Below are 27376 nucleotides of genomic sequence, written 5' to 3' on the forward strand. Positions count from 1 at the left end.
TTACTTTTGTAATTGTCCACAGGTGTTATTTTTCTTTTGGCCTTATGCAGACTGTTATGCAAATTAATTAACATATTCAACGTTGGAGAATTTCTTGAGAGAGGTGAACAGTGTTCTGAAATAGGTCCTCTGAACTTAATTTCAATTTTTATCTAGAAAAATTGTTCCATGTCTAGAATTCCATGTTAAGGGCTCCATTAATAGCCTTTTCCTGACTTTGTCCTCTCAAATAATTGATAGAATTTATGATTGTGATAATATTGTTCAGTCTTTTCTTCAAAGACGATTTATATGGTTGCTTCTTCATTTGCAGGTGTAAAAGTTAAGGGGCATGGAATTTGACTTAAATCAAGAAAGGAATGATCTACCTTTGATGTGGCCTTCAGTTTTAGGAACTGCTTTGTTTTGTGCCACCTTTTAAAGAAAAATAGTCTCAACTTAACTGAACCCTTTGAACTGCACCAGGTCATGTTAGAAGCAGTCTGCGATGAAGGAACATTGAACTTGAGAGTCAAGAGACCTGCTGTCTTAAGCCGGCTTTGATACTAAGTAGTTGTGTGACTTTGAGCAAATCACAAGCTCTCTCAGCCTCTATTTCCTTGGCAAATTAATTCCTTTTTGTCATTAAAAGTTTCCCCCTCGGTAAAATAAAGGAAATGAACTATGGAATTTCAGAGGTGCCTTCCAGTTCGGTATCTGTGGTTCTTTGTCGCAGTTGTTTCTCCTATTCAGTATATAGAAAAGGCTGAACTTCAAATCAGAGTAAAATAGTCCTAAAGATGGAAAGATGTGAGAGATCATTTACTCTAGCTCTCTCATTTTACGGATGAGGAAAATCAATTCATAGGAAGGAGCGCAGGAGAATGGAGTGATTTGCCCAACATCAGAGAGCTACTGAGAACCACATTTGGCACTAGATCTCTTAATCCAATGTTCTTTCAAGTACATCATTCTATCTCTTAGGCAAAGTAATGTATCTTATTTTTTTTTCTAACAGTTTCTACTAATTTTGATATGTTAATTGATATCTGTAAAAAAATTTTTTTTGGGGGGGGCCAGTGAAACTGTGAAGAATGATACCATAGATCCCATAGATATAGTTTGAATTTAAACATGGGCTTAGGCCCAATGCAGGAAAATAGCTTCCCTTTTGAAGCATTAAGCATTGATCTCTCAGTTTGTTTTTCCATCCTCTTTCTTTAGAAAGGGGAATGCTTGAACCTTTCTGATCATTGTCCTAAGAGTAATGATAGCAAACCATTTTTAGTGCATGCCAGAATTGAATATATTGATCGCATCATTGATTAATTATTATGGTCTTCTACTACTGTTATACTAATTTGTTTCCCATCTCCAATTGGCTTTACTTTTACAGCTTTGAGCAGTAATTCAGTCCCCTACGCCTCCCTGATTGGCTCTGTGTCCTCCCTCTCTAGCCAAACTACCACTCAGTCCTTATATGATAATAACTCTCTCCCACGATTCGCTCGAAAAGGTCTAAACATCTTTGTCTCTATTATTTTCTCTGTTCAAGCACTGTTATGGATGTCCTCATCAATCCACTTCCATATCTGAATAAGACGAGAGTCTTTTGTGCCTTTTCACTTTCATACTTTCCATTGGGGGTGCTTCATCTGGATGAAATCACTTTAATTATAGTATCACTGTCACGCCACCAAATCCAGTGATGTTTCTGTAACTCAGCTATGTACCATCTAAATGAGGATGCTCCTGAAAGGGGCTCCAAGCCTATTAGTTGGTATGAGTATTAACGTGGAAGCTTCCACATTCAAAAAACATCATCTTTGGTTGGGTCTTCCACTTAGTCTTTGGTTGACTGGCCACATATCATCATATTCATTAATACTGAAACCCCACAATTCACAGTATCACTATAAAGTCATGAATGGTTGTAGGAGGGAAATATTTCTACTTATTCTGTCAGAACAAAAATGTTAGAAATAATTGATCATAGCCTTTCATAAGGGCACTATTGGGTGACATTAAAATGTAAGACAACTTTTAAAATGCTCAAAAGTAATCACCCAGTCATGTTGACATGTACCAGGTTATTCCTTTGGATAATGCCTTCCAGAGATTCAGTGACATAAGAGAATTGTCAACATGACTTCCAGTTTGAGCCCCTCACTCATCCCTGTTTTTTTTTTCTTTTGTCACCTCAAAGGCTTCTCTGGGGTACACTAGTTGGGATTTTTGTAGCCAGCTGTGCTTTCTCCCTATAAGTGATGAGTCAGCTGTCCCATTCCATTCTGTGTATACTAAAAGTAATCAGGAATAAATAAAATACAAAACATTTGGGGTCTTGGAACAGAAGGATGTGGGGTGGAGGGAATCATCAAATATAATTGTGGATCTTTTTTTGAAAAAGAAAGATTCCATTAAACTGGCATATTGTCAGCTGGCAGCCTGTACTAGTTGCCCCACATCTGTGTCCCTGTCTCTCTCTTTCTCCCTCAACTTTTCTCTTTCTTTGTGCCTCCTGCCTTCATTTGCTCACTTTCTAGTTTTCCTATGAGCAGACAAAGATGTTTACACCTGAAGTAGATTGTAGGTACCCCTGGGGATTGATAATGGCCATTCGGGCCAAAGCCCATGAATCTCTTAGTGTGGCCAGGAGAACTCTCTGTCCCCTATCACTGCAATCTGCTACGAGTGAAAACATTTTTGAAAGTCGAATTGTTTGGTGTCTGATTTTTGTCTCCAGTGAATTCTTGTCTATGAACAGTGCTGCATGTTTCTCTTGTTGTCCATAGTCGCATGTGAATGTAAGTCACCTCGAGCTTTCATGAAACATTGACATGCAAACATTGTAGAATGTCCCTGATCTATTCAGAATGTAGACTGAAACCTCCAGACCTCTGGACATATCATCATCATCATCATCATAATCCCCATCCCCTTTTAAGTACCAGCCTCTCCATTTCATTTTTGACCAAAAAAAAGTCACTTTTGTTTTATTTACACCATCATTTCCTTTGCAGGTTCAGGTGTATCCGGTTACGCTGGTAACCTTCATCCAAGTTAGTTTTCCTTGATTATACATAATTCACTTTTTTTTCTTTTGTTGAAATATTATTCTGTCTCCCTTTAGGCTCTCCTCAGTGTCTGTTTTATAAGTTCATCTTTCACCATTCAATTCCATGCAATTTCCATCTCACATAGTGCAGGAGAAGGAGTTTGAAATAAATTATTACTCAAAGCAGAAGTTGACATCAGGCCTAACTGTCTCATTTTTCCCCACCTAGCTAACCTCATTGATTCATGGCACAATAATGCTTTCTTTTACACCAGGAATGTGAGCTTGGGGATCATGCTTGGTGACTTTTCATTTGGCTTCAAAACTCATCTTTCCAGCGCATGTCCTGCTTTGAGTAACCAAACTATCTGCCTGCTCACATAAAACATCTTAACTACTTACATATTTCTAGCCATTTCTAACTATTGTATTTTCTATATTTTGGAACTCTTATCAGCCTTTACATTGGGTTTTCAAAACACGTCCCTTTGTTTCATTTTAATAGGCATGGCTAGCCATCCTCCCATACCGATTTTGGAACTTGCTGATCATATTGAAAGGTTGAAAGCTAATGACAACTTGAAGTTTTCCCAGGAGTATGAGGTAATGCTTTCAATATTCTGATTCGTTGTAATACTCTCTTGACTTTCTCCTTCTTTGACCACACTTCTGAAAATAACTTCCTTCAGTGGCTTTGTTTTGTATTGTTTTGTTTTTATAAATCATTAGGCAATGCTAGGACCTGTTATAAAGCAGATGCTTTAAAATATGGGGAAAAATGGGTTTCCATTGATCAGGAATTTCTGAACAAATTGTGATATATGAATGTAATGCAATACTATTACACCATAAGCAATGGCAAATAAGAAAAATAAAAATGTGCTAATGAAATGACCAACTTTGGAAAGGAATTGTGCTAACTTCTGTGTGTTAGTTGCTTTCATAGAAGGTGTTATTAGTTCTCATTCATTATAGAGTATTTAATGGATTTGATTAATTTTGTTCTCTTTGGGTTTCAATAAAACATTGCCTAGATAATAATGACATATTTCTATAAAACATCAAGGATTATAAAGCGTTTTCCTTTTCACAACCCTGTGAGGTAGCAGAGCTATTAAGATGCTCAATTTACCCATAAGGAAACTGAGAAACAGAGGTTAAATGACTTTGTCCAATTTATACATATCAAGTGTAAGAGCCAGGACCTGAACTCAGATCTTTTGACTGCATAAGCCAATGCATTTAGATTCCAAAGGGATGCATATGTACATTAATGAAAATTGGTTTCATTGTTCTTGTTTTTGGATTAAAATCTCCATTAAATGATAAAATGTAATAGAAAGGAATTGTATCTTAGTATATTGTGTCAGTCATGCATTAAAAATGCTATAATTTTTAAGGTGATGTTACAATTTTAAAAAATATTTAGGCCACAATACAGGTATACTATGTAGGAGATGTGTACCCCATAAGCTGAACATATTTTTTTTTTTACAAATCTAAACACATATCTTTAGGATTATAGAAATGTAGATATAAAGGTAGAAGGGACATTAAAGATCACCCATTCTAAACTTCCCATTTGATAGTTGAAGACAGTAGATACGAGAGAAATTAAGTAATGTGCTCATCAAACAAGTAGACATGTCAGAGCCAGGCCACACTAAAGGATATCTTTCGTTAGAGGTAGAAAGAAGTCATTTTATGCTTCTGTAGAATTATCAGAGAATGTTGGACTTTGAACCAGCACAACATTAATTATGTTACTGTGGAGAAAACCGAGATCCAGCTAGGGGAAGTATATCAGCCATAGTCACAAAGCAAGTCAGTGACTTACCATCTTCCCATTATCCATTGTAAACAGAGACTCTTTTTTAATGCAAAGAGCCCTTTAATAATCTGAATAGTTACCCTCTATTTTATCTTCTCCAGTATTCACCAACATAAACCTTCAGTGCTGGAATTCAGACTGATGAACTAAATCCTACCCCAAACACCTGAATTCCTTGTTAACACTGTCTACTGAGAATATCTCTGCTGTGGGAAACAAAAGGCTAACTTCCCACACTTGGATGGTAGTCACTTGACTCTTCCCTTATGTATAGATATAGCAGGGCATCATTTTCATTGGTATCTTGAGAACATTTTTCTTTCCTTGAAAAGCTTCAGTATGATTCTTTTTCAAAACATGAAGTTTATTTTTTGAGTAAAACTGCATTTTTAAAGCATTCCATCTTTCTTGAAGGATATTTTACTTCAGAACTCCTCAATTTGGAGAAGACAATTTGTTCTTCTTAGTAGGCCGGGGCAACTTAATATAGTGGGATATCCTGGTCTTAAGCTCAAAAGACCTGAGGCCCCAAATCACTAGTGACAGTTATTTTCTGACAGTACAAGTCACTTACCTTCTATCTGATCTTCTTCATTATCATGCTCCCTAAAACACAGGATCATTATGAGGAAAATACCTTGTAAACCTGGACATGATTCAGGTTCCTTCATCCAGTGTAAATTTACATCATACAAAATAAATATTGGAATATAAATTAGCTTTGGTTCATCCAAATGGTTTCTTGCTTGTCTTTTTCTCTTTGCTCACTCCTAATTTTAATGGAGCACTTAAAATGATAGACTGCTAAAGTCATTCCTAGGTACTTCAGGGCTTTGAGTTTCAGGTTACAGATTGGGTTTTAGCAGAGAGAGCAAGGCCTTTGAAAGATACTACCTGCATAAATATGAATTATCTCCTCACTAATTGAAATTTTTTGCCCAATCAGCATTTTTCTAATTTTTTTTTTCAGTATCTCACATAAGAAATTTTCACTGTTGGGAGTTTTCTTTCAAAAACAAAAGTACAGTTGTAAATCTTTAGTTGTGGGAAGCTGGGATGCACAGTGGATAGAGGGTTGGACCATGAGTCTGTAAGCCCTCAGTTCAAATTTGCCCTAGACACTTACTAGCTGTGTGACCAAGCAAATCATTTTACCTCTCCATCAGCTTCCTCCCATGTAAAATGGGGATAATAATAGCACTTAGCCTCCCATAGTTGGGAAGATCAAATGAGATATTTCGAAAGTGCTTTGCAAACCATAAATTGGTACATAAATTCCATTGTTAATATTCTTGTCATTTTTGCTCTTATCCACATGATGAGTTATGTGAAAGAAGGATTTTTATTCCCTATAATTATCCCCTGGAATCATTCTCCACAACCAGCTACCATAGAAGAAACCTTGTTCTGAAAAGAAAGAGACCAGGTTTCCAATGTTATATCTACCATGCAGTTGTAATGGGACTTTGGACAAGTCCCTTCCCTGCTTGAAGTTAAAGTTTCCTTATCTAAAAAAATCAGTGGATTGGACTAGATAACCTCCAAATTCCCTTCCCCTCCAGTGACCTAGAGGTTTGTATAAGTATTTGCTGATACCACAGAACCCAATGTTGTATCTATCTTATCAACATATAGTAGGTGACAGCACCTATTAAGCATGATAAATTGCCTCCTTCTAATATAGTAAAGTAACTCATCAGAAAATTCTGCCTATATAGATACCTTAATGGTGTTCATTGAACTAAAAATAAGAAGTACTCCTTGAAAGCTGTTATGACTTACAGTGCTAGTGATCCATGGTCTAAAGACTCCCCCAGTAGTCATTGACATGAGGTAGCCTTCAAAAACTCTTTCCAGTTCATCATCATGATGACCTGTGATTAAAGTGCTCCCTCTCTGGATGCATAGACTGTGCTATAATATAATGTCCATGTAAGTGATATTTAAGTATCATATTCATCAGTGATACTTAGATTAGGGATCCCACACCATGCATTAGGTCACAGTTCTGAGCTAAGAAAGAGCCATCTCACCATCACTTGTTTAAATAAAGTAGAAATAGTTTTTGTTTATAATTCAGAGAATTATAAGAAAAGACCAAAAATAGACATTTTATTACTTTCAGATACCTGTATTTTGTTTAATACAATCATTATGTAGAGGCAGAACTTTACTATGGAGAGAAAATTTGCCCTCAGTCATGATGAACTGGGTTCACATACCATTCCTGACACAAACTGGCTCTGTGACCCGGGGCAAGGCTCTTAAACTCTCAGTGGCCCCAGGCAACTAAGTTATAGATAACAAGACTTTTTGCTGATCTGCTTTCATTAAAGGAATTGGGGGATTGCCTTCACTGATGAAATCGAAGGCTGGGACAACAGCAACATTACTGGATAGGTGCTGGGGTGGGGTGAATTCAGTTCAAATCAGGGCAAACCAATTGTTAATTTTTCAATGTGAGTATTTATACCTTGGAAATTAGAAAATGTTATAAATTGGAGCTTAATGTATTATTTTGTTAGGGATCTAGATTTAAGAAAGTGATAGAGAAAATATTAATGAAGACTAAACTAAAAGTGGATCATGAATATTTTTGGGGGGAGAGCTCATTATAAATCATTCACTAGCTTCTCCTCCCCATATTTGTTACTAAACTTGATGCTGATTTGGGAACCAAAATAATAGTTAATAGCTCAAAAACTCTTTTCATTAATTTGGAGACAAGAATAAGAGGAAATGGGTTTAAATTGTAGGTCAAAGGCCTTAGTTCTTATCCAAGACCTTCATAATTGTAATCACTAGGGAGTTGGACACTGATATGCCTTACTCTCTACACTGACGTTATCCCCAGATTCTACCCCATGGGCTAGAGTACACTGAGTTCTAGGCACCTATTCTAGGGGAACACAAGCTATGTCATTCCCCATTAAAGTGAGAAGGTTTCGTGTACTAATCTAGAAACAAAATAGATATCTTTCATTTGAGGACCAATCTGACAAATACACCAAAGGAAGATCTCTTTCAGTGGAGGTCGTACCTGTATCGGTGAAATACTCGATCACTAGAAGATAACACAGTGTCCTAAGGGAAATTGTAGGATCACTTTTGCTGGTGAGGGTAGAGATAGGACATATTTAAAAACATTAATTTCTGAAATATTAGTGCACATTCTTAAAGGATTTAGAGAAATTCCTTAATGTTAAATGGCTAATGGATTATTTAAGGGAAGCCATGAATTTAAGGTGTTCTCCATCCCCTCTTTATATATATAATTTCTGCCATTACTCTAATGAAAGGGGGAAAAAATGAAATAAACAGGAGACATCTTGAAAATTTTGAAGTAATTTATTTTAAATTACCTTATGCATCAAAGAAAATGTGTGAGGAAATGTGCCCTTTTATAACCTGTAAGTGTTAAGTCTGCTACACTGGATAAATGGCAAAGTAGAACTTACCTTCAAAAGTACAGTGCATAGCCCATTGTCAAGTCATTGAACTGTAACCGACTACTAATTTGTACCAGCTATTGCTAAGAGAAATAAGTGTCAGGGGGATATATGGGAGAGAATTTTATTTTTATTAAGGTCAAGGAAAGGAGAATGCACATGCAAATGTGTAGAGACATTTTCTTCATCCCTTCATGTTTGGCTTTAGTCCCTAGGCCAAATAATGTTACTCTGGCAGATGGGCAACTTTTGACCAGTTTGCTCATGGTCTCAGTAGGCTGGTATTCAAAATCATAACAATAGCCTGGCATAGTCAATGCATAGTGCTTGAAAAGTTGGGTTGTTTTTTTTTTAAATGCACTAAAGGTAGCTATGTCCCTCCCTGTTTGAAGACTACATTTCAGAAAGCAGCTACCTTCCAGAATCATTGGAATTACTGTCAAAGTGAGAACATTAAACTGGCTTATGCATTGTTCTATCCCATGATGATACTTTTTTTTTAATTTAACCTAGAATCTTGCCAGAGATGGAAGAGGTGGTAGAGGTTAGGGTTAGATGATTTTCCAGGTTTCAGTTCACCTCCATAGTTACATGGTCATAAGTAATTGTTTGGCAGGGTACTTACTGCTATCATCAAGAGACATTGATTGAGGGCTTGCTTACTTTGATGGGGCACTGTGCTTGGTGAGAGGTAGGTCAAGGGAGAGGTATAAAACCTAATCCCTGCCCTCCAAGAATGTGCTGAAGATATTGGACATGTACTTAAAAATGTAAAACAGTCTAAGGTCATTTATGCTTCATGCCCTGTACACACTCTAGGTGGACTACAAAATAGTGTACACAATTCTAGTGGTTATACATCCTTTAGAATATAGTTCCCATAGGGATGGCCAGGTGGCTTAGCAAGTAAGAGCACCGGCCCCAGTGTCGGGATGACCTGGGGATCGAATCCAGGGCTCAGATACTTAGCACCCACCCAGAAACACCTGGCCATGTAACCTTGAGCAAGCTACTTAACCCCAATTGCTTAAAAAAAAAAGAATATAGTTCCCTTTCTAAAAGTTGGTATAAAATTTCCAGTGAAGTCTTGTGAATAACCACAGTCCAGAAACTAATTTCCTCAGTTTCTAGGTTATTCCATTGAATTGATTGAAAAACTATCACATTTGGACATCTCAAGACCTGGGTTTCAGTCCTGGTTCCAAAACATAATAGGGATACAGGCCTGGAACTTAGCTACCACCCTCTTTTTCCTATACCAGCTATTTTAGAGGTAACTTTCCTTTGTTGCCCATTTTGAATCTTCTGGGGGTCAATGGATTTAGAGAAGGACTTTCCCTCATTCAGATAAAAATGGTCATTTTCTAAAAGGAACATTTAGCCTAGGCCCTTCCAAGTTTCATGAGCCACAAAACTCTACCATACAGATGGCTGTGTAAATAATAACTCATCATTGGAGGAGAGCTGTTGCTAAGGTGATTCTCCAAAGCCTTAAATATTCTTTGACAACTCTTGTTCCCACTGTGACATTGGGAGAGATGCATTCATGTGGGATGCATTTTACCAGAGAAACAAAGCTGTAAGTGTTGGTTAGGAATAGTTGAAATAATACCATGTATACTATATTATAGTTCCAACAGTCCTATTAACTTCCTGACTCTATTCCATTCCTGATTCCAGTCCATGCTTCACATGACTATCAAGGTGATTTTCCTTAAATACAGCTCTGACCATGTTATTCTTCTACTCAATAAACTCACTTGGCTTCCTGTCTCCTCTAGGTTAAAGTACAATATCTTCTTTTTGGCTCTGAAATTATCTCAGACTTTTCCCCACTATCTTTTCACTTGTAACAACTTGGTCTCTTCATTATACAGTTTTCCCCTTCCCACACCGCAAAGTCCAACCAAACTGGACTTCTCTGTGTTCCTGAAGGTGGTTGTTGTTGTTATTTGTCCTTCTTTCTCAAAGAGGACCATGACATCAGGAAGGTGATGCCATGACTTACAAGTGAATTGGATTTAAGTGAGGGAGGGCTGTGCAAAATCACTTCAGTTTCTCCTCCAGAGCCATCTGGGTCCCCAGTAGCAAGATATAGGTCATGATGACTGGAGATAGAGATGAAGTAGGAAACCTTGACCTTTTTAAGTCAAGATCTTTCCTGGGTCTCAGATTGACTGAGGCAATGGGGAGCCACTGAATTTGATTGAGTAGGAGAGTGACATGTGCTTGAGAAAAATCACTTTATGAATGAAGAATGGAACAGAGCAGAGCTAGAACTGAATCGAGGCAACCATTTAAAGGCTATTGCAATAGTTCAGGATGTGACATGACATAGATAGCTATAATACAAAGTAAAATGGATAAGGGAGAGCTCTAGACAAAGTGCTTTAGGAAAATGTGTGAAGGAAGAGGTCACATTCAGCTTTGAAATCTGTAAAGCAAAGATCTAGTTTATTTAAGTCTTCCATGCAAAGCAGTCTCATCTTTGTCAAAAGAAAAAAAGACCTCTGCAGCACTCTGGAAGGCTCTGAAGGGTATCCTTAAGTTACTGTGTTCACATTATAAAACACAGGGGTAACTTCTTTACTCAACTCTATGGGTGTGAATTATCTTTGATCTTGAGACAACCAAAGATAAACTCCTATGTCTCCTAACAGTTAACATCCTGAATGTGCTAATAATTTTCCCCCTTACTCAAGGCAAGAATCTCTCAACTGTTGTCTCTCCAGATGATAATGAAGTCTCTTATTTGTAATGTTCACAGCATTGTTCCCTTGTCTTTCTGTTTTAATAACAGCGGGCGTTTGTTCAGTACCTTTCTCTGACAAGCTTAAATCATCTTGCTGTTCCTATCTGATTAGTCTTCACAACATCCCAGGGAGGCAAGTTGAAGAAAAAGATGTATTATTTTCCCTATGAATAATAAAACACATTGTGACTCACAGAAGAAACATGGAGAGCTAGAAGGACCCTTGACTTATTCAGTCCTGGTTTTTTGCTCTAGACTAGACCCTGTATAGCTTGTTTCTCAATTTGGCCTGAGGACAGATTCCTATAGTCTAAATCTTTAACTAGAACAATAACACATATGCAGAAAATTACTATGAAGAAATCACAGCTACTAATTTTCACCACATGACTATCCATGGGAAAAACCTGAGGTTTTTCTATGAAATGTTAAGAAAGTATTTCTTTTTCCTATGAGCTAGTCTCACCATTCCCAATGGTAAACATTGAATTTTTCACTATATTCAGGACAAAAATGTTTTATGACTAAAGCAGTGACCACACAACAAAGCATTGCTATTTTCCCAAGGAAGAAAGAATGGGTGGGTGGAAGCAGGGGGTGTGTGGGGGGTGTCCTTAATGAAGTGTGCTAGAAGGCCATTTCAAATCCCAGAAGCTATTATTCTTAGGGCTACATTTTGTAATCCAGATAGTATATAGAATACCAAGAGAGCTACGGTTCCTGTTGTCTTTGTGTTTATATTTTAAAATATAAACTCTACATGGTAACCATTCATATAGAGGCTGAACAAAGACTCTACCAATCACAAATGCCACATTTTTTTTAAGGCCTTCTCTGGGTAATCAGTTTTTTCTCCCAGGCTCAAGAATTTTCATAAAAAAGACAAAGTAGTAGGTAGATAGCATAAGTATGCCTTTATTTCCAAAAGTTAGTTATTAGGTGAATAGTATACCCTTCCATCTCTTCTCCCACCACCCCCTCCCCCCTTACTATCCTTTGATATTTCAGAGACAGAAGGAAATTTCACAACATAAGCCAGTTATTGTAATGCTTTAACAGCAACTTTTGATTGGTTCATTCATTCTAAATTGAGACTTTAAAATGAAGATAGAGTGATTCTGAATTTCCCGTTTCAAATTTCCTTGAACTCATACTCCTCCTGACAGGGGGGGTGGGCCTCTGAGAGGATATACCATGTCTTTTTTTTCAACATAGAACAATTTGTCATTTTTCAAAAATCCCTTTGGATGTATTACTGTGTTAGCTTAGAAGTTAATTTGATATAGCAAGGATTTTTTTCATTCATTAGTATGGATAATCTCTCAAGCACAGTAGACCATAACTTCTGGATGACTTTAAGAGATGGTCTTTTAGCCAGGAAAAAAAAGCAACCAGAGATTGAACTTATGGAATCCCTTCTGTTTGAGCTTAACTAGAGTCGTTCTTGGACAAAAAACACCTGTTCTACCACTAGACCCAAATGCCATGACAAGGTATCAGAGGAATCCTTTCATCCTAAGGGCCTAGGAGGACAAATAAGTAGAAAAAGTTACATGAATTGGGAAGACTTAGCAATGCTTTGCAGGAAAAAAAAGTTTAATATGCAATATCCATATAGCAATAGGAGAATTTGGCTTTTACCAAAAATTTCATATTTGCCACAATAATTAAAGCTACATCCTTTTTCACCCACTGTGTCAGTATACTTAATGGTGAGTTGATCAATCATAACTCCTCCTTGAGAAGTTTGTGGAGTTTTTATTTTCTAGCTTTTTTGAAGAAGGAAATGGTAAAAAAAAAAAAAAAGAATGTCCTTTGTTCTTATATAATTTTCCTTTCCCAGTATATCCTTCTCTTGTCCCTTACCCAAAGAGACATCCCTAGTAACAAAGGATAAATACAAATATGAAAGGGGAAGGGCATTGTTAACTAATAATATATCTCTTGAGACTGGCAGTATGAACAATGCTCCACTTCTATAAAGAACGGAGAGAGGTACGTTTTCTCTGAAGAAGAAAATTCTTGCTAGTCTTTTCACGTTAGATCTCTGTAACCTTTTTTAGGTTGTTAGATTCAATGTTTTCTTTTTTAATTTTATGTGCTTTTTGGAGAGGGGAAGGCAGGACAATTGGGGCTAAGCAACTTGCCCAAGGTCACATGGCTAGTTTTTGTGTTAAATGTCTGAGGCCGAAATTTGAACTCAGGTCCTCCTGACTCCAGGACCAGTGCTCTATTCTCTGTGCCACCTAACCGCCCTTAGACTCATTATTTTCTAACATGTATTTTTCAGTTACCTGTAAACACATTTTTATTTAATACCATATATCAAATTTTGTGACCACTTCATCTAGCATAGCATTTTTATTTCTCCTAATTTCCAAGTATTATGCCTTGATGTTTTTAATTAGATTGTTTCCATGCTTCATACTTTTCTTCAGTCTGTCCAGATTCCCATTTGGCAGCTACTCAGTCAAAAGTCTTTAATATTTAGAAAGGGGATTTTTGCCCATCCTCCTTTCACTAAAGTCAGTGAATATTTTCTAAATTAAGCATCCCTTCCATGTAAGACCCTGTACTAGGTGTTAGGGATTAAAAAAAAATACGTAGTCTTTGACCTCAAAAAGTGTGTACACTGCTAGGGGAAAAAGATATATACGTACATAAATGATAAAAGGAATATAAGGATGCAGGCAGAGTGTTATAAGAGATTTGTAATGGGATAAGACCTGGGCAGAATTTATAGGCCATCTAGTTAAGTTCTTTAAGGAGACTAGGTAGCACAATAAATAGAACTTCCTTCCTTCCTACCTTCCTTTCTTCCTTCCTTCCTTCCTTCCTTCCTTCCTTCCTTCCTTCCTTCCTTCCTTCCTTCCTTCCTTCCTTCCTTCCTTCCTTCCTTTCTTCCTATCTTCCTTCCCTTAATTTATAGAAAAGTAAGCTTTAGGTTCAGAGAAAGTAGGCCACTTGCACAAAGTCACATCTTGTAAATAGAAGAGCTGGCATTTGAATCTAGATTCTTGGCTTCCAAATTCAACTTTCTGCTTGACATTGCCTCCGTACCATGAAGTTCTTCTCATTTTGAAGCTGAGGAGATTAAGGTCCAGAGGAGAGAAGTACCTTGTTCAGAAAGGTTAAAATAGTAAAACATCTAAGCCAGAACCTGAATGTAGGACTTGTGACTTCCATTTAAGTATTTTCCCCTGCCTCTGGCAGCCTGAACAATTGGACCGCTCATTTATCTGGCCTCACCATATTGTTGTATTCTGCTTTAACAGCCTGTAGAGCCCTACACTTAGATGTGTTTCTTTTCCTTTGTAAGAGCAGAGAGCATTAGCAGCCCTACATAGGGGAGTTGGAGAACCTTATAGAGCTGGTGGAATATAATCTGTCCTATGAAGACAGAATGATTTTGAAAGATGGTGATGGATTGCCAATGTGTTGTAGGCACAGGGGTTTCAGGGAGGCTTGAGAGTATTAGCTAGAGTTCACTTTGTCCAGAATTCAGTATGCATGATGAGAAGCAAAATGAAATAAGGTGGAAAGAGGGCCTTAGGAAAGTTCATTATGTATAGTATTGGAGGTTATATTCACAACAGTGAAATAAAAGTCCATTAGAGTTCTGAAGTATTTCTTTCCAATATCTCATCATTTAATACAGATGACACTGGGTTCTTGCAGGTCAGGTGGCTGTGGTAGTTTCTACCATGCTTAAAGGGCTTATACTATAGTTTTCTCGACAGCTTGTCCAAGAAGCAATCCATATAACTACAAAGCAATTTGTCCGTAGAAGGTTTTATTACTTGGTGATTAATTTTTTGGCTAAGAATATTTTTGACCCAGGAAACAGCAACCAAGACATATGACGCAGTCAAAATAGACAATATCACAATTTGTAGACCCAAATAAAGAATATTTTCAGTAAAATAGACTTCTCTGCTCTAAATATCACACACATTTGCACATGAACACACACACATACATATGCACTCACATTAGTATATTACAATAGCTTGATTCAAGTGCATTTAGGCTCAGGCTTTGTCTCTTGCTTGAAATTATAAAATTCAGTCCAGATAGAAAAGAGTTGCAAATTAACTGACATTGACTTCTGTGTTGGAAACCAGTTTATCAGGAAACTGGGATATGTTGGGTAGGCAGAACAGAGGAAGAACAAGAAGGGAGTGGAAAGAAAATGTATATACATTCGACAGCTTTGTCAAAGGTGCCGAATATCATTTTCATATTTCTTAACATGACATTTTGTGGTTGGTGGTTACAGTTAGCCTGATGTTGTGACTCCAAGGATTGGAGAAAGTTGAAATCATGTTCTGGCAAGATGCCTGGCTGCTCAAAATAAGCAGGTAGATTATCACCTCCAGTGGAGAATATTTGTAATGAAAGCAAAATTCATTCCTTGAAATAAATTAGGCTTCACAAGTCTGTTAAAGGGGTGGCAACTGACATTTGCTCTTTAGATTTCCTTTTAAAGCACACGTTCATATACATGAAATCATCTTCAAAGATTTTGCCAAGGAATTTAGTGAAAGAGTTGCCAGAAATCACAAAAAAAAAGGACACTAGAGTTGCCAGACCATTTGCCCTTTTTTGGGGGGCTTGGCAGGAGAGTACAGACATGCTTCATGCTTTAATTTCTCCCATGATCCCTGTACCATTAACCTTATGTTTTATTCAAGTTTAAATGAATGATTCAACGCATTATTTAACGTATAGTCTCATGAGTTCAACAAGCTAACATCTAATATTCATGCTATTTGAAGAGAATTTCAAATAATAAACCCTGAAATACTACCACATACCCCAAGAAAATTTAGAATTAGATATGAAATCTCTTCTCATGCCAATTTTCCATTTTTACCATGATTTTTTGCAATGGGTCTGCCTCCTTTCCATGACCTTGAGGTAGAGAAAGACTTGTAGCAAATGAGAATCAATGAGTAAAGTTAGCCAAGAGTGATGCATATTTAAGGCTATGTGATATTGAAATCACATAGGTAGATGGTGTTAGCTCTCACTTTTAACCTTAAAAGATTGTTGTCTTTGTGTCCTATAGTCAGCAAGGACTGGAGAAAAAAGGCAAAAAAAAAATTGAAACATTTCAATTAAAAAAAAAAGTTCCAGGGACTCTTCTTTCTTTCTGCTCATCGATGTTCTCATGTTGACATTAATTCTCAGGCTGACCTCCCCCAACCTTCAAGAGAAAAGTTTCATATTTCAACTTTATGACAGCAGTTCTCTATCATGCAATAATGTTTAAAGAAACATAAGAACCCAGGATTTTAAGAATTAGAAAGGACCTTAAAGTTCGCCTAATCTATAATACTAAGTCATTTCATAGATGAAGAGACAGAGGGTCAGAGAGTGAATTCAGATAAGATGCTGAAAGGGAATGTAGAAATTACCAAATCCACTCCCTTATTTTAAAGATGAGGTATCTGAGGCCCAGAGAGTTAAGTTAATGACACATTCAAATGAAATGAACATATACACTTTTAAAATCAGGAATCTACTTCCACTTAAATGTGCTGACTTGGTAAAATTATTATTTGTGGCCTGTACTTGTTATTTCATTGATAAAGGTAATTCCCGGTGAGGAAATTCCCTCCAGTGCAGATTGGCAATATGTTTGGGACTGATAATCTCAAAAAGTGGTTTATGGCATTGAGTTGGAAAATAACTTGACCACATAACGATGGCCAGGATGTGTCAGAGGAAGGAACTGAAATTATATATTCCTAATTCCAAGGATGGTCTTCTATCCATTATGCCATACTGCCTCTGTTGAGTAATAAACCAACAAATCTGGCCAAATGAACAATAGCAAACATTTCCATATGAAAACACAAATTGAAAATGTAATAGACATTTGGCCTAGCTGATAAGGATTATGGAAAACTATGAATTCCCTGATAGAATCGAGGCTCTGGGAGAAAAATGGACTGGCCCATGGTTATAGAAGCAGTAAGTCAATTAGTCAATAAACATTTGATAAACACTTTTCTGTGTGGCAGGTACCATGCTAAGTGCTAGAGATACACAGAAAGGCAGAAGACAGGAAAGGTAGGAAGGGGTCAGGTAATGAAGCGCTTTAAAAGCCAAATAACAGAATTTATAAATGATCCTAGAGGAAATGGGAAAGAGGAATGGAGTTTATTGAACAGAGGGTGACATGTTCAGACTGTGCTTTAGGAAAATCAATTAAACAAATGAGTAGAGAATGGGGAGAGACTGTAGGCAAAGAGACCAAATAGCAGGCTATCGCAATAGTTCAGGCACGAAGTAATGAGGTCTTATGCCAGAGTAGTTGCTTCATGAGTGGAGGGGAGATATACGGGGATGGTGGGGTGGGGGGGCAGATTAGAAAACTTAAGACTGCAAAATAAATAGGGTATGTGGGATGGCTGAGTGGCTATTGGTTCCCTTAACAATAACAGGGAACTTCAGAAGGGTGAAGGATTTTTCAGGATTCTGGGCGGGGTGGGGGGGGAAGATATGACATGTTTAGTTTGAGATATCTACAGGACATGTAGTTCAGGATATCCAGTAGAGATAAAGGAATGGAATTCAGAAGATAATTTATTGTGCTTTAGTCGTTTTCAGTTGTGTCCAAGTCTTTGTGACCCCATTTGGGGGTTTTTTGGCAAAGATGCTGGAGGGGTTTGCCATTTTCTTCTTCAGTTCATTTTGCAGATGAGGAAACTGAGGCAAACAAAGTTAAGTGATTTGACCAGGGTCACATAGCAAATAAGTGTCAAAGGCCAGATTTCAATTCAGGAAGATGAGTTTTCCTGATTCCAGGCCCAGCACCCTGTCTACTGAGTCACCTAGCTGCCCCCAAATAAAATTTAGGGTTAAATAAATAGATAAGAGACTCATCTGCACTGAGATGATAGTTAAATGCATGGGAACTGATGAGATCACCAAATGAGACAGTTTAGATGGAGAAGAGAGAGGGTCTGGAGCAGAACCACATGGGACACCCACATTTAGTGGCTGTATCCTAGCTAAAGATTTAACAAAAAAGACAGAAATGGTCAGACAGGTAGGTAAAAATAATTGCAAAAAAATAGCATCTTTGTTTCTTAAGCCTTTATCTGCTTTTGTTACACATTCCCTCTTGAAAAGAGGCATAATCTTTTGTTTTTGACATATAATCATTTCTACTGCAAGCAACGGTGATGTCACAAGCCAAAGATTATAATTTAGCTAGAGAATTAACGATGAACTCTGAAAAACAAAGCTTCTGGTAACTTTAAAATAACCTCAGGATCAAAGGAAATATTAGTACCATGGAGGCAAGATTGGGAGGAGGAGGTTTCCCGAAACATTTTTATTAGAACATACTCTTTGAGAAAATAATCAGTTGTGTACCTTTGCTTTTCCAGTTTGACAAACTTTAGACTGGACCACTTCGCAGCTGGGTTTTGCTAGGATTCCAGGTTTCACAGTTCTGCTTTTATGGGATATGAAATCTTGCCTGAAACTTTGTTAAAATCCCTGTTTGAATGGTGGATGTGGTCTTACTCATTTTGATTATTCAATAAAAGATTTGGGCTTTAAAAGTTGAAATCCAGCTTGGTGTAGAATGTTTGGACCATTTTTCAGAGTATTATTCTCAGTATATTGCCTTTTAGTTGTAATAGGGGATTAAGCTCACTGGTAACTGACTACTTTGCGTCTTTCACATTGGCTTTTTCATTACCCTGTGGACAATATTGTCCGTGGGGTTTTCTTGGCAAAGATACCTGAGTGGTTTGCCATTTCCTTCTTCAGTGGATTAAGGCAGAGGGTAAGAGACTTGCCCAAGGCCACAGAGCTAGTAAGTGTGTGAGGTTGAATTTGAGCTCACGTCTTCCTGACTCCATGCCTAGCCCTCTATCTACTGCAGTACCTGGATGTCTTCTTTAATAAATTGTACTTTTCTCAAAATTCTAATCCTCTTCATTTGGAAAACCTGAATTGATGACATTTTAGAATTTTGAACGCTGAAATTATGTTACCTACGATTCTTAAAATGTCTCCATTAGATGCAGATGTCCTCACATATTTTGAGAAAAAAAAAAGTTTCTGGGTTATGTCTTGTCTAATTTTTCCCCAATGAAGTCTTGGTAGTGAATACTTTTATTCCTCTAAAAAGCTCTCTAAGATCTATTCTATTTGTGCAGAATGAATGGATGGTAGCATGACCCATCCATTATTTTCAGCAGCCTTGATAATCGATACAGATCACTGAGCAGTCAATTTATCTCAGCTATCAGTATTGATCAGGAAGAAGAGCTAAACAAATGGATCAGCCAAGCTGTACACAAGTTCAGCTATTTTGCAGACAGATTCTAAGAGTCATCTGCACGCTCCAGTGAGCAAAACAGTCACAAAAGAAAGAAAAAAGCTGGGTCCTCCAAGAAAATGACAGGTTTGGGCTAGATGATCCCCAAAGTTCCTTCTAGTTAAAAACTCCAGGATTCCATGACAAACCTTTTCTCTGTAAACATTTTCAGGGGAAAAATAAGATAAAAATTGAAGATGCTAATGATCAGCAAATATGTATTATGTACCTATCCTGCAAGGCTTTGTGTTAGGAACTGTAGGGAATACAAAGAAATACAAGACCCTATCCTGGCTCCCAAAAAGCTAATTACAATCACAAATGTAGATAGAAAGTTAAAATGAAGAGCAAGATTTAAATCTCAGTTAAAGAGAGCAAAAGAAATCAAAAAGTTGTTGTTTAGTCATTTTCATCCATGTCTAACTCTTGGTGATCCCATTTGGATTTTTCTTGGTAAAGATAGAGTAGTTTGCCATATCTTTCTTCAGCTCATTTTATGTATAAGGAAACTGAGACCAACAGGGTTAAGTGACTTGCCCAGGGTCTCATTGGTAGTATGTTATCTGAGGCTACATTTGAAATTAGAAAGATGAATCTTAACTTACTCCAGCCCCAGTACTCTATCCACTAAGCCAGCTAGCTGGCCAAACTGAGAAATAGCATGTGATTAACTATCACCTGCAAGAAATGAAAAAAGAAATGCTTGTAGAGTCTGGAGGGAGAAGGTACTTCTCTCTGAGGTACACAAGGAAGGACTCATGGTATGGAGGTGAACCCTGAGTTAGGTCTTGAAAAAGTAATGGATGTGGAGAGGCAGAGAGAAAAAAAATGACATTAATTGAGGGAGGGAGTAATATATGGTGTTGGTGAGAATGACATCAGCAACATTATCTGTTTAGAAGCAAGAAAGTATAAAGTATGTTGGAGAAATAGTAAACCAGTTGGCTGGAGCAGATTCATTTAGTGGTGAAGTGGTAAAACTAAAATCAAATTGTAGAGGATCCTGTATATCAGAATAAGGTATTAGTTAGAACATTTGTAAATAAGTGATGAATGGTATTCTGAAAGATAAGTTGGCATTACCATATAGCATGAATGGAAGGAATCATGGAATGCATGCAGGGAGACTAATTAGAAAGGTACAACAATAGTCTTTGGGCACCCAGGTGGCTCAGTGGATAAAGCACTGAACCTGGAGTCAGTAAGACCTAAGTTCAAATCTGGCCCTATTTACTAGCTGTGTGACCTGGGGCAAGTCACTTAACCTTGTCCTCAGTTTCTTCATCTTTAAAATGAGCTGGAGAAGGAAATGGCAAACCACTCCCATATCTTTGCCAAGAAAACCCTGAAAGGGGTCATGAAAAGTCAGGCATGAATACAAATGACTAAATAATTACCACAAAACCACAGTGGTTCAAATATGAAGCAATTAGGGTTTGAATTAATATTTTAAAATCACAAAGTGTTGGAGCTTGAGAGGATTATAGGATCATAGATCCAGAACTGGAAGCGATCTTAGAGGCCATCTTGCCCAACCAGCATTTTGAAGATAAGGATACTGAAGCCAGAGAGGTTGTGACCTGCATGAGTTTGCATATAGAGTAAGCCTCAAGTAAGATTAGAACCAAAGCCTGTAGAGAGTATCTAAATGTACAACCTTGCTTCATACAAGAGGATGATATAGCTCAAAACAGTAAAGCAACGCCCAGAATTATAGTTTGTTAGTACAAGAACTATGACTAGAATCCAAGTCTCAGCACTCTGTCTAGTACAAGTAAGAGGTGGTAAGAATGAAGAGTTGGCTACCTTTGAAGTCCACCTGACAAAGGAAGAATTACCAGGCATCGGCTGCTGATCAGATGTGGAAAATGAATGAATTCCTAGAAAGAGTCAAATCAGAGGCTTGGATCCTGGGTGATTGAGAGAATGGAGGAATTATTAACAGAAATGAAGAAATAAGCAATAGCCATTGCTGTTGAGGAAGATAAAGAAAAATGTTGAATTCAAAGGCAATGGCTTCATATCCAAGTGCAAATATCCAACAGGATGGAAATATAGAATAGAGCGAGACAGCTTTGCTGTTATCTTCATAGCACCATAGGATTTGAAGGTGAACGTGACCTTACTGTACTTCAATTTTCTAGATGAGGCAGCAGAAGGCCAGAGAAAAGTTTCATGCCTGGGAGCTGAAGCCATAAGAATAAATGAAATCATAGAATCATGCATTAGAAATAGAAGGGAATTCGGATCTAGTTCCTGTCCCTCACTTTACAGATGAAGGATCTTGGGCCTAGATAAGTTAAATGACTTATCCAAGGTCATAGAAGTAGCAAAGAATGGAAGTGGGATTTGAATTTGGATCCTCTGACTACAAATTCAGTTCTCTTTTCATTGTATGGAATCTCAGTCTTCAAGGGGAGACAATAAAGCAAGAAGAGTGGAGAGATGGTCAGGGCCTTAACTTAGTGTAATAGCTACCTTTTAGTGGCTTCTAGTCTTTTAGACATTGAGTGATTGAGCTAGGCTCTGGGGAAGTGGGGCAAAGGAGGCTATAGAAAGGTATCCATTATGGTGCCTGCCTTCATGAAGCTTACAGCCTAGTTCAAAAATAGACCACAACTCTAAGAAGACAATTAACTGAGTGAACAAAAAAAAAGAATATCAAATAACAAGCATCAAATGAGCAACAAAACAGACAATAAATTATATGAGTTGAATGAGAAATGATGGAGAAGGATTCTGAATTTTGTTTATTATAGTTGCCTGTCTTTCAAGCTGCTAGGCAAGTATCATTCATACCTTTGTTGTCCCAACTTAACATGGTACCGATTTAAACTTTATATTAGCCAGACCCCATGATCACTTTGATGAACTAACATTACCTCATGGTAAACATGGGCTAGTCTTTCAGGAGTAATACCCCACTTTGAGCCGTTAGCCATCTGTGTCACAATAGTTAGAAGATTAGTTGCAGCAGGGATGGTAATAACAGTATTACAACTGCCTTAATTTTTGTGTATACAAAGCCCCCATATTAGAGCCATTCTGTGAAGAACTCCAGGTCTTTGTCAATGACAGATTTATTGAGGACAAGCTTTCAGAAGGATTCTACTCGAAATCCTATTAAATTGCCATCCATTAAACCATTAGAGCTCTCATTAAAACTGTTAGTGCAGACTTCTTGTTATTCATGAGTTATTGGTCGTTCCCACTTCTGAGATGTGTCTGCCAATACCAGCATACCCTTTGTTCCATTATGGCTATTCAGCTCCAAGAAAGTGAATATCAGCCTTCTCCCTATTCCTTCTCAGTGTTTATTGTTTGTTAGTTGGTCTCTTTGTTCCTAATTCAGTTGAGTGAAATAGAGTAGAGATTACAGTTAAGGCCCCATTCACTTGGGCTTGATGAGAAATGTGTTGTCTAGCTGTGTAGGAGGCTGGTTTACTTTATGTCGTTAAATATTGGGGAGAAGGGTAAAAATGATGTGGCATTGATTGTGTGCTGATAATGTAGCTAGGCAGAAATGAAAAAAAAAAACCAGCTGGCATTTAAATCTGTTCTAATACCATATAAATTTAAACTTATAAATCACACAAGGATGTCCAAGCTAAAACTTGTAATTCATATACATTTTTAAAAAAATATTTAATCTGTCTGAATGTCCCTGAACTATTTTTTAAGGGCGTGCAAAAGAATCGTTTGTGAGGCTTCCAACAATTTTTTTAGATAGTAGTTTATCCCTAACTCTTTTTTTTTAAGCAGTTGGGATTAAGTAACTTGCTCAAGGTTACACGGCCAGTTATTTCTGGGTGTGGTGCTAAGTGTCTAAGGCTGGATTCAATCCCAGGTCATCCTGACTCTGGAGCCGGTGCTCTTACTCACTGTGCCACCTGGCCACCCCTAAGCAACTGGGGTTAAGTAACTTGCTCAAGGTTACACGGACAGGTGTTTCTGGGTGGGTGCTAAGTGTCTGAGCTCGGATTCGATCCAGGTCATTCCGACTCTGGGGCCAGTGCTGTTACTTGCTGTGCTACCTGGCCACCCCTATCCCTAACTCTCAGGTACCACAAATACTCTATACTAGGCAGCATCAGTGGGTAGAAACTAGCTATTCAAATTCCTTATGCATTTCCAAGGGACCATTGAGAAACAGTGGGCCCTTGGAGGCTTTCTCCTCTGCCAAAATATTTAGGAAGGTTGGTTTCTCACCTGCTTTCTAGACTTTAAGAACAGTGAGGACTGGGACATTGATTTATTTGTGACTTTTATTGCCCCCAGTTAGAAGTACATTGCTCTGCATGGAAAAGGTGCTTAATAATTGCTAATGGATAATGCCTAATGAATAAATGAATGGATTGAGTAAAGAATGTGAAGAAAACTCTCCTTTAAAGGGCCTGGGAGAGATGTATTTGTTTCATCACAAGGATGAATCAATATGATTAATCCTTTTATAATTATTTCATTGATATTTGCTATTACACTTGTTGATATCGATGGCTAACAGTTATACAATACTTTAAAGTTTTACCAGGAAGCTCTTTTCCCACAATCATCTTGTAGGTAGATGAAGGTTGAAACATGTGTTTGTTTGCATATATATGTACTTATGACATAAGATTCTGTCTAGAAATATGTATTCAACCTCACATTTGAAAAATGAAAAGAAATTGCTGTGTAATCCTGTATCTTTTAATCTCAGAAGAGAGACATTTCAATTTTCTATGATAAAATAATGACTAGTACACTTGGGCATTACGTGTAAAAATAGAAACTATCAGGCACTCTCCTTTTATGAGATGCCTCTGTTCAATAAAATGTACTGGAGCTCTTCATTATCCAAGGATAATTACTCTACGTAAGTGAAATTACTTAAAATAGGGACCATTTTTTAGTAAATAGTGGAACAAAACATTTAATTGGGACTTAATCTTTTAAAAATGCAATTAAAAATTATGGAAATGGTTTGTTTTGCACTTACAGCCTTAAGTTACAATTGCAACAGTGCACTATTTCATAGAACAAAAAAAATGAAACAAATATTGAATTTTTTTGGTGTATTTTTTTTTCTGACAAAAGTCAGATGACAGCCCAGTGTGGCATCTTTCATTTCGTGTTTTACTTTGGCAGTGTGATCATAAAGAGGATGATTGCTACAAAGAAAGATAAAAGGAATTTATCAGTTTTCCCAAGGGACTCATAATTCTTTGTTATTTGAATCACTCTCTTTGGAAGCATCTGCTACCATCAAGAGTGAATGACCCCTCCACAGGAATGGGCAAGGATAGCTACTAGTGATAAGGAGTGAGGAAAGGAGTTTGAGTCAGGACTAACTTTAGAAATAATCACTTCATTGATGTTTGTGTTATGATGACTTTTGCTTATTGATAAATACAACCTTCTAGTAAAGCAGCATGGTTTAGTGCAGTGGTTTCCAAAGTTTTTTTTTGTTCCGTGAACCCCTTTTGACAAGAAATATGTGTTGTGAACCCCCGAGATAATTTACTTCAATACTCATCATGTCCTTTATAATTATGTGCTGCTTAAGGAACTAGTAAGAATTTTGTGCACAAACCCTTCCTACCATTGTTGTGAAACATAGAAGCGATGACTATCATCATAATAATTATGACAACTTGCATTTATAAAGTACTTTAAAATCTGCAAAATACTTCCAAAGCACTATCTGATTTGGTCCTTCCAACAATCCAAGTTGTTGTGCTGTTATCTCCAGTGAATCAGACAGAGCTTAGGTGACTCACCCAGGGCCACAAGTCTGGTAGGTGTGTGTGGGAGGCTGGATTTGATTTCCGAACAGGTACTTGTCTATGCTGTTACCTATCTGCTTCAGATTAGTGGATGGAGAGCCTTCCTTGGAGTCAGGCAGAATATGTGACAGGGGCAAGTCACTGCCCCCAGAAAATTCTCTAAGGCAATAATCGGACAACAAGTACTAATCTTTACTGCTAGAGTGTTTCCTCAGCAAGAATTCCCTACACCAGTGAAATCAAAGGTGTAAGCCAAAGAAAAAAGAAATATCAGCAATGCAGGGATTCAAAATGTAAATACTCAGATAAGAACCCTATTTTAAAATTTTATTTTCTAGTCGGTTATTATATTAGATTCCAAGAGTTTATTTGCATATAAATTGTGCTACAATGGGATATACAAAAACTCCTGTGTAATATGTTATTCCCTTTCCTTATTCTTTGTTCCTGCCAAACTGACCTGCCGCTTTTTCCTTGGATTCAACATTCTATTTTCTGTGTCGGTGACTTCTCTGCTGTGGTACCTCATGCCTGGAATGCACTTACTTGCTCCACATATCCACTTTCTAGACTCTCCAGTTTCCTTCCAGATTCAGCTCAGATGCCACTTTCTATTTGAAGCTTTCCCAGGTGTTTTCAGTTGATAGTTCTCTCCTTGCATTTACTTACTTAAGCACACTTAAGTTATATATCCTCCAAATAGAATTTAAATTTACTCCTGGAGGACAGGGATCACTTAATTTTGTTCTGTACCCAAAGCCTCACTGAGCTCAGTTTCATTTACTGAGTAGGCATTGGGGTAATAGTTTGTTGGGTTGCATTAAATTGAATTGAATTTTGGTAGGCTACTCATAGCTAACCCTAATGAAGGTATAAAGAACTTGGCAAATCTTAAAGTGCTATAGAAATGTGAGCTGCTATTATTATTATTATTCCTCAATTGTTTGGTTTTTTTTTTTGAGGAGATGTATTCATGTTTCTGTCTACTCTTTGAATTCAAAATAATTTGAAGACTTGTTTTCTTTTTTGGTTGACTTGCTTCAGTTATGAAAATTTTTTATCTAAAAGTGAGATGTTATATGTAACATAAAGGTATTAAATTATTGGATCTTTTAAGCTATCATATCTTGATTTCAGGTCTCATGACTTTTTTTTTCATTTTGAACTTATTTTTTCACAATTATCCAGATGTGTATTATCATACCAAATAAGTGAAATAGAAATTGATTAAATTATCTGGGTAATTGCCTCTTCTTCATGCCTTATTTTGCTCAGTCTTGTCATCCTAGAAATGAACTTCATCTAACCCCTTTGCCTTTTTCTCAAGCTAACCAGAGTATCCTTAGATCCAATATAAGAGAACTCTGTCTTGAATATCTTTTTGTTACCTTATGCCAGTAGGTATAAAAATATAGCCTTTTGCAAAATGAAGTGGAGAACTAAGTCATATGTCTGGTTAATTCTGTGCTCTAAACCTTATTTAGAGACATTTTACGTACATATTAAACAGTTGGACTGTCCATAATGATTACATTCTTAGGTCCTGGGATTCAGAGCTTTCAGGATCATTTTTACTTAAGGATATTAAATCTAGGTTAAGTGACTAAAGCCACCAAGGTTGAAAGTGGCATAGCCAGGATTCAAATGTAAGATTTGCTGACCAAGAATGTTCTTTTCTATAATTCATATGTGTGTATACACACATATATATGTATATGTGTGTGTACACATATACACATATATCTATTACATGCACATACATACATACATATGTATACACCAGCTCAGTTGACTTTAATTCACTCGTCCTATTATTTTCATCCAAAATTTTGAGCAAAATCCATACAAAATAAACATGTGTTCCCAAGAAATCTGATAAACTTCTGAATACTATTATTTTCCTGTTAGTATTAGAAACCTTGATTTATGATTGAAATTCAAAGTTCCATGAAACAACATCATTTCCTAAACTAACTTGAAATTTGACATTTTTCCAGCTCACATTTGCTTTCCTTTCCTTGGAAATATGAAATAGAATAATTTTTGTGTCTTTTAGTAGAGTGTTTAACCAGGGAATCTGAGGCCACTTTAAATGTAAATGAAAGATTGTAATTAATCAGTTCAACAAGCATTCATTGACTAGTTTATGTAATTTATTGTCCCAGAAGCTAAATATATAAAGATGGTGGGGGGGGGGG

General features: G+C 37.1%; 1 protein-coding gene across 15 annotated transcripts in view; it reads left to right on the top strand.

Annotated features, from left to right (window-relative positions):
- PTPRD (protein tyrosine phosphatase receptor type D) overlaps positions 1-27376 on the top strand; it is a 2782277-nt gene that overhangs the window by 2640082 nt on the left and 114819 nt on the right. For 10 of the 15 annotated variants that reach the window (XM_069090737.1, XM_069090735.1, XM_069090734.1 and 7 more), the window contains 2 exons: positions 3003-3041; positions 3543-3640. In XM_069090737.1, coding sequence (XP_068946838.1) covers positions 3003-3041; positions 3543-3640 — 137 coding nt within the window. The remainder of the gene's footprint in view (positions 1-3002; positions 3042-3542; positions 3641-27376) is intronic. The other 5 variants (XM_069090744.1, XM_069090742.1, XM_069090743.1 and 2 more) reach the window with 1 other exon arrangement.

The sequence above is a fragment of the Petaurus breviceps genome, unplaced genomic scaffold (genome assembly GCF_028583685.1).
Source record: "Petaurus breviceps papuanus isolate PSGF00001 unplaced genomic scaffold, PetGlider_PUasm1.0 187, whole genome shotgun sequence".
NCBI classification, from domain to species: Eukaryota; Metazoa; Chordata; class Mammalia; order Diprotodontia; family Petauridae; genus Petaurus; species Petaurus breviceps.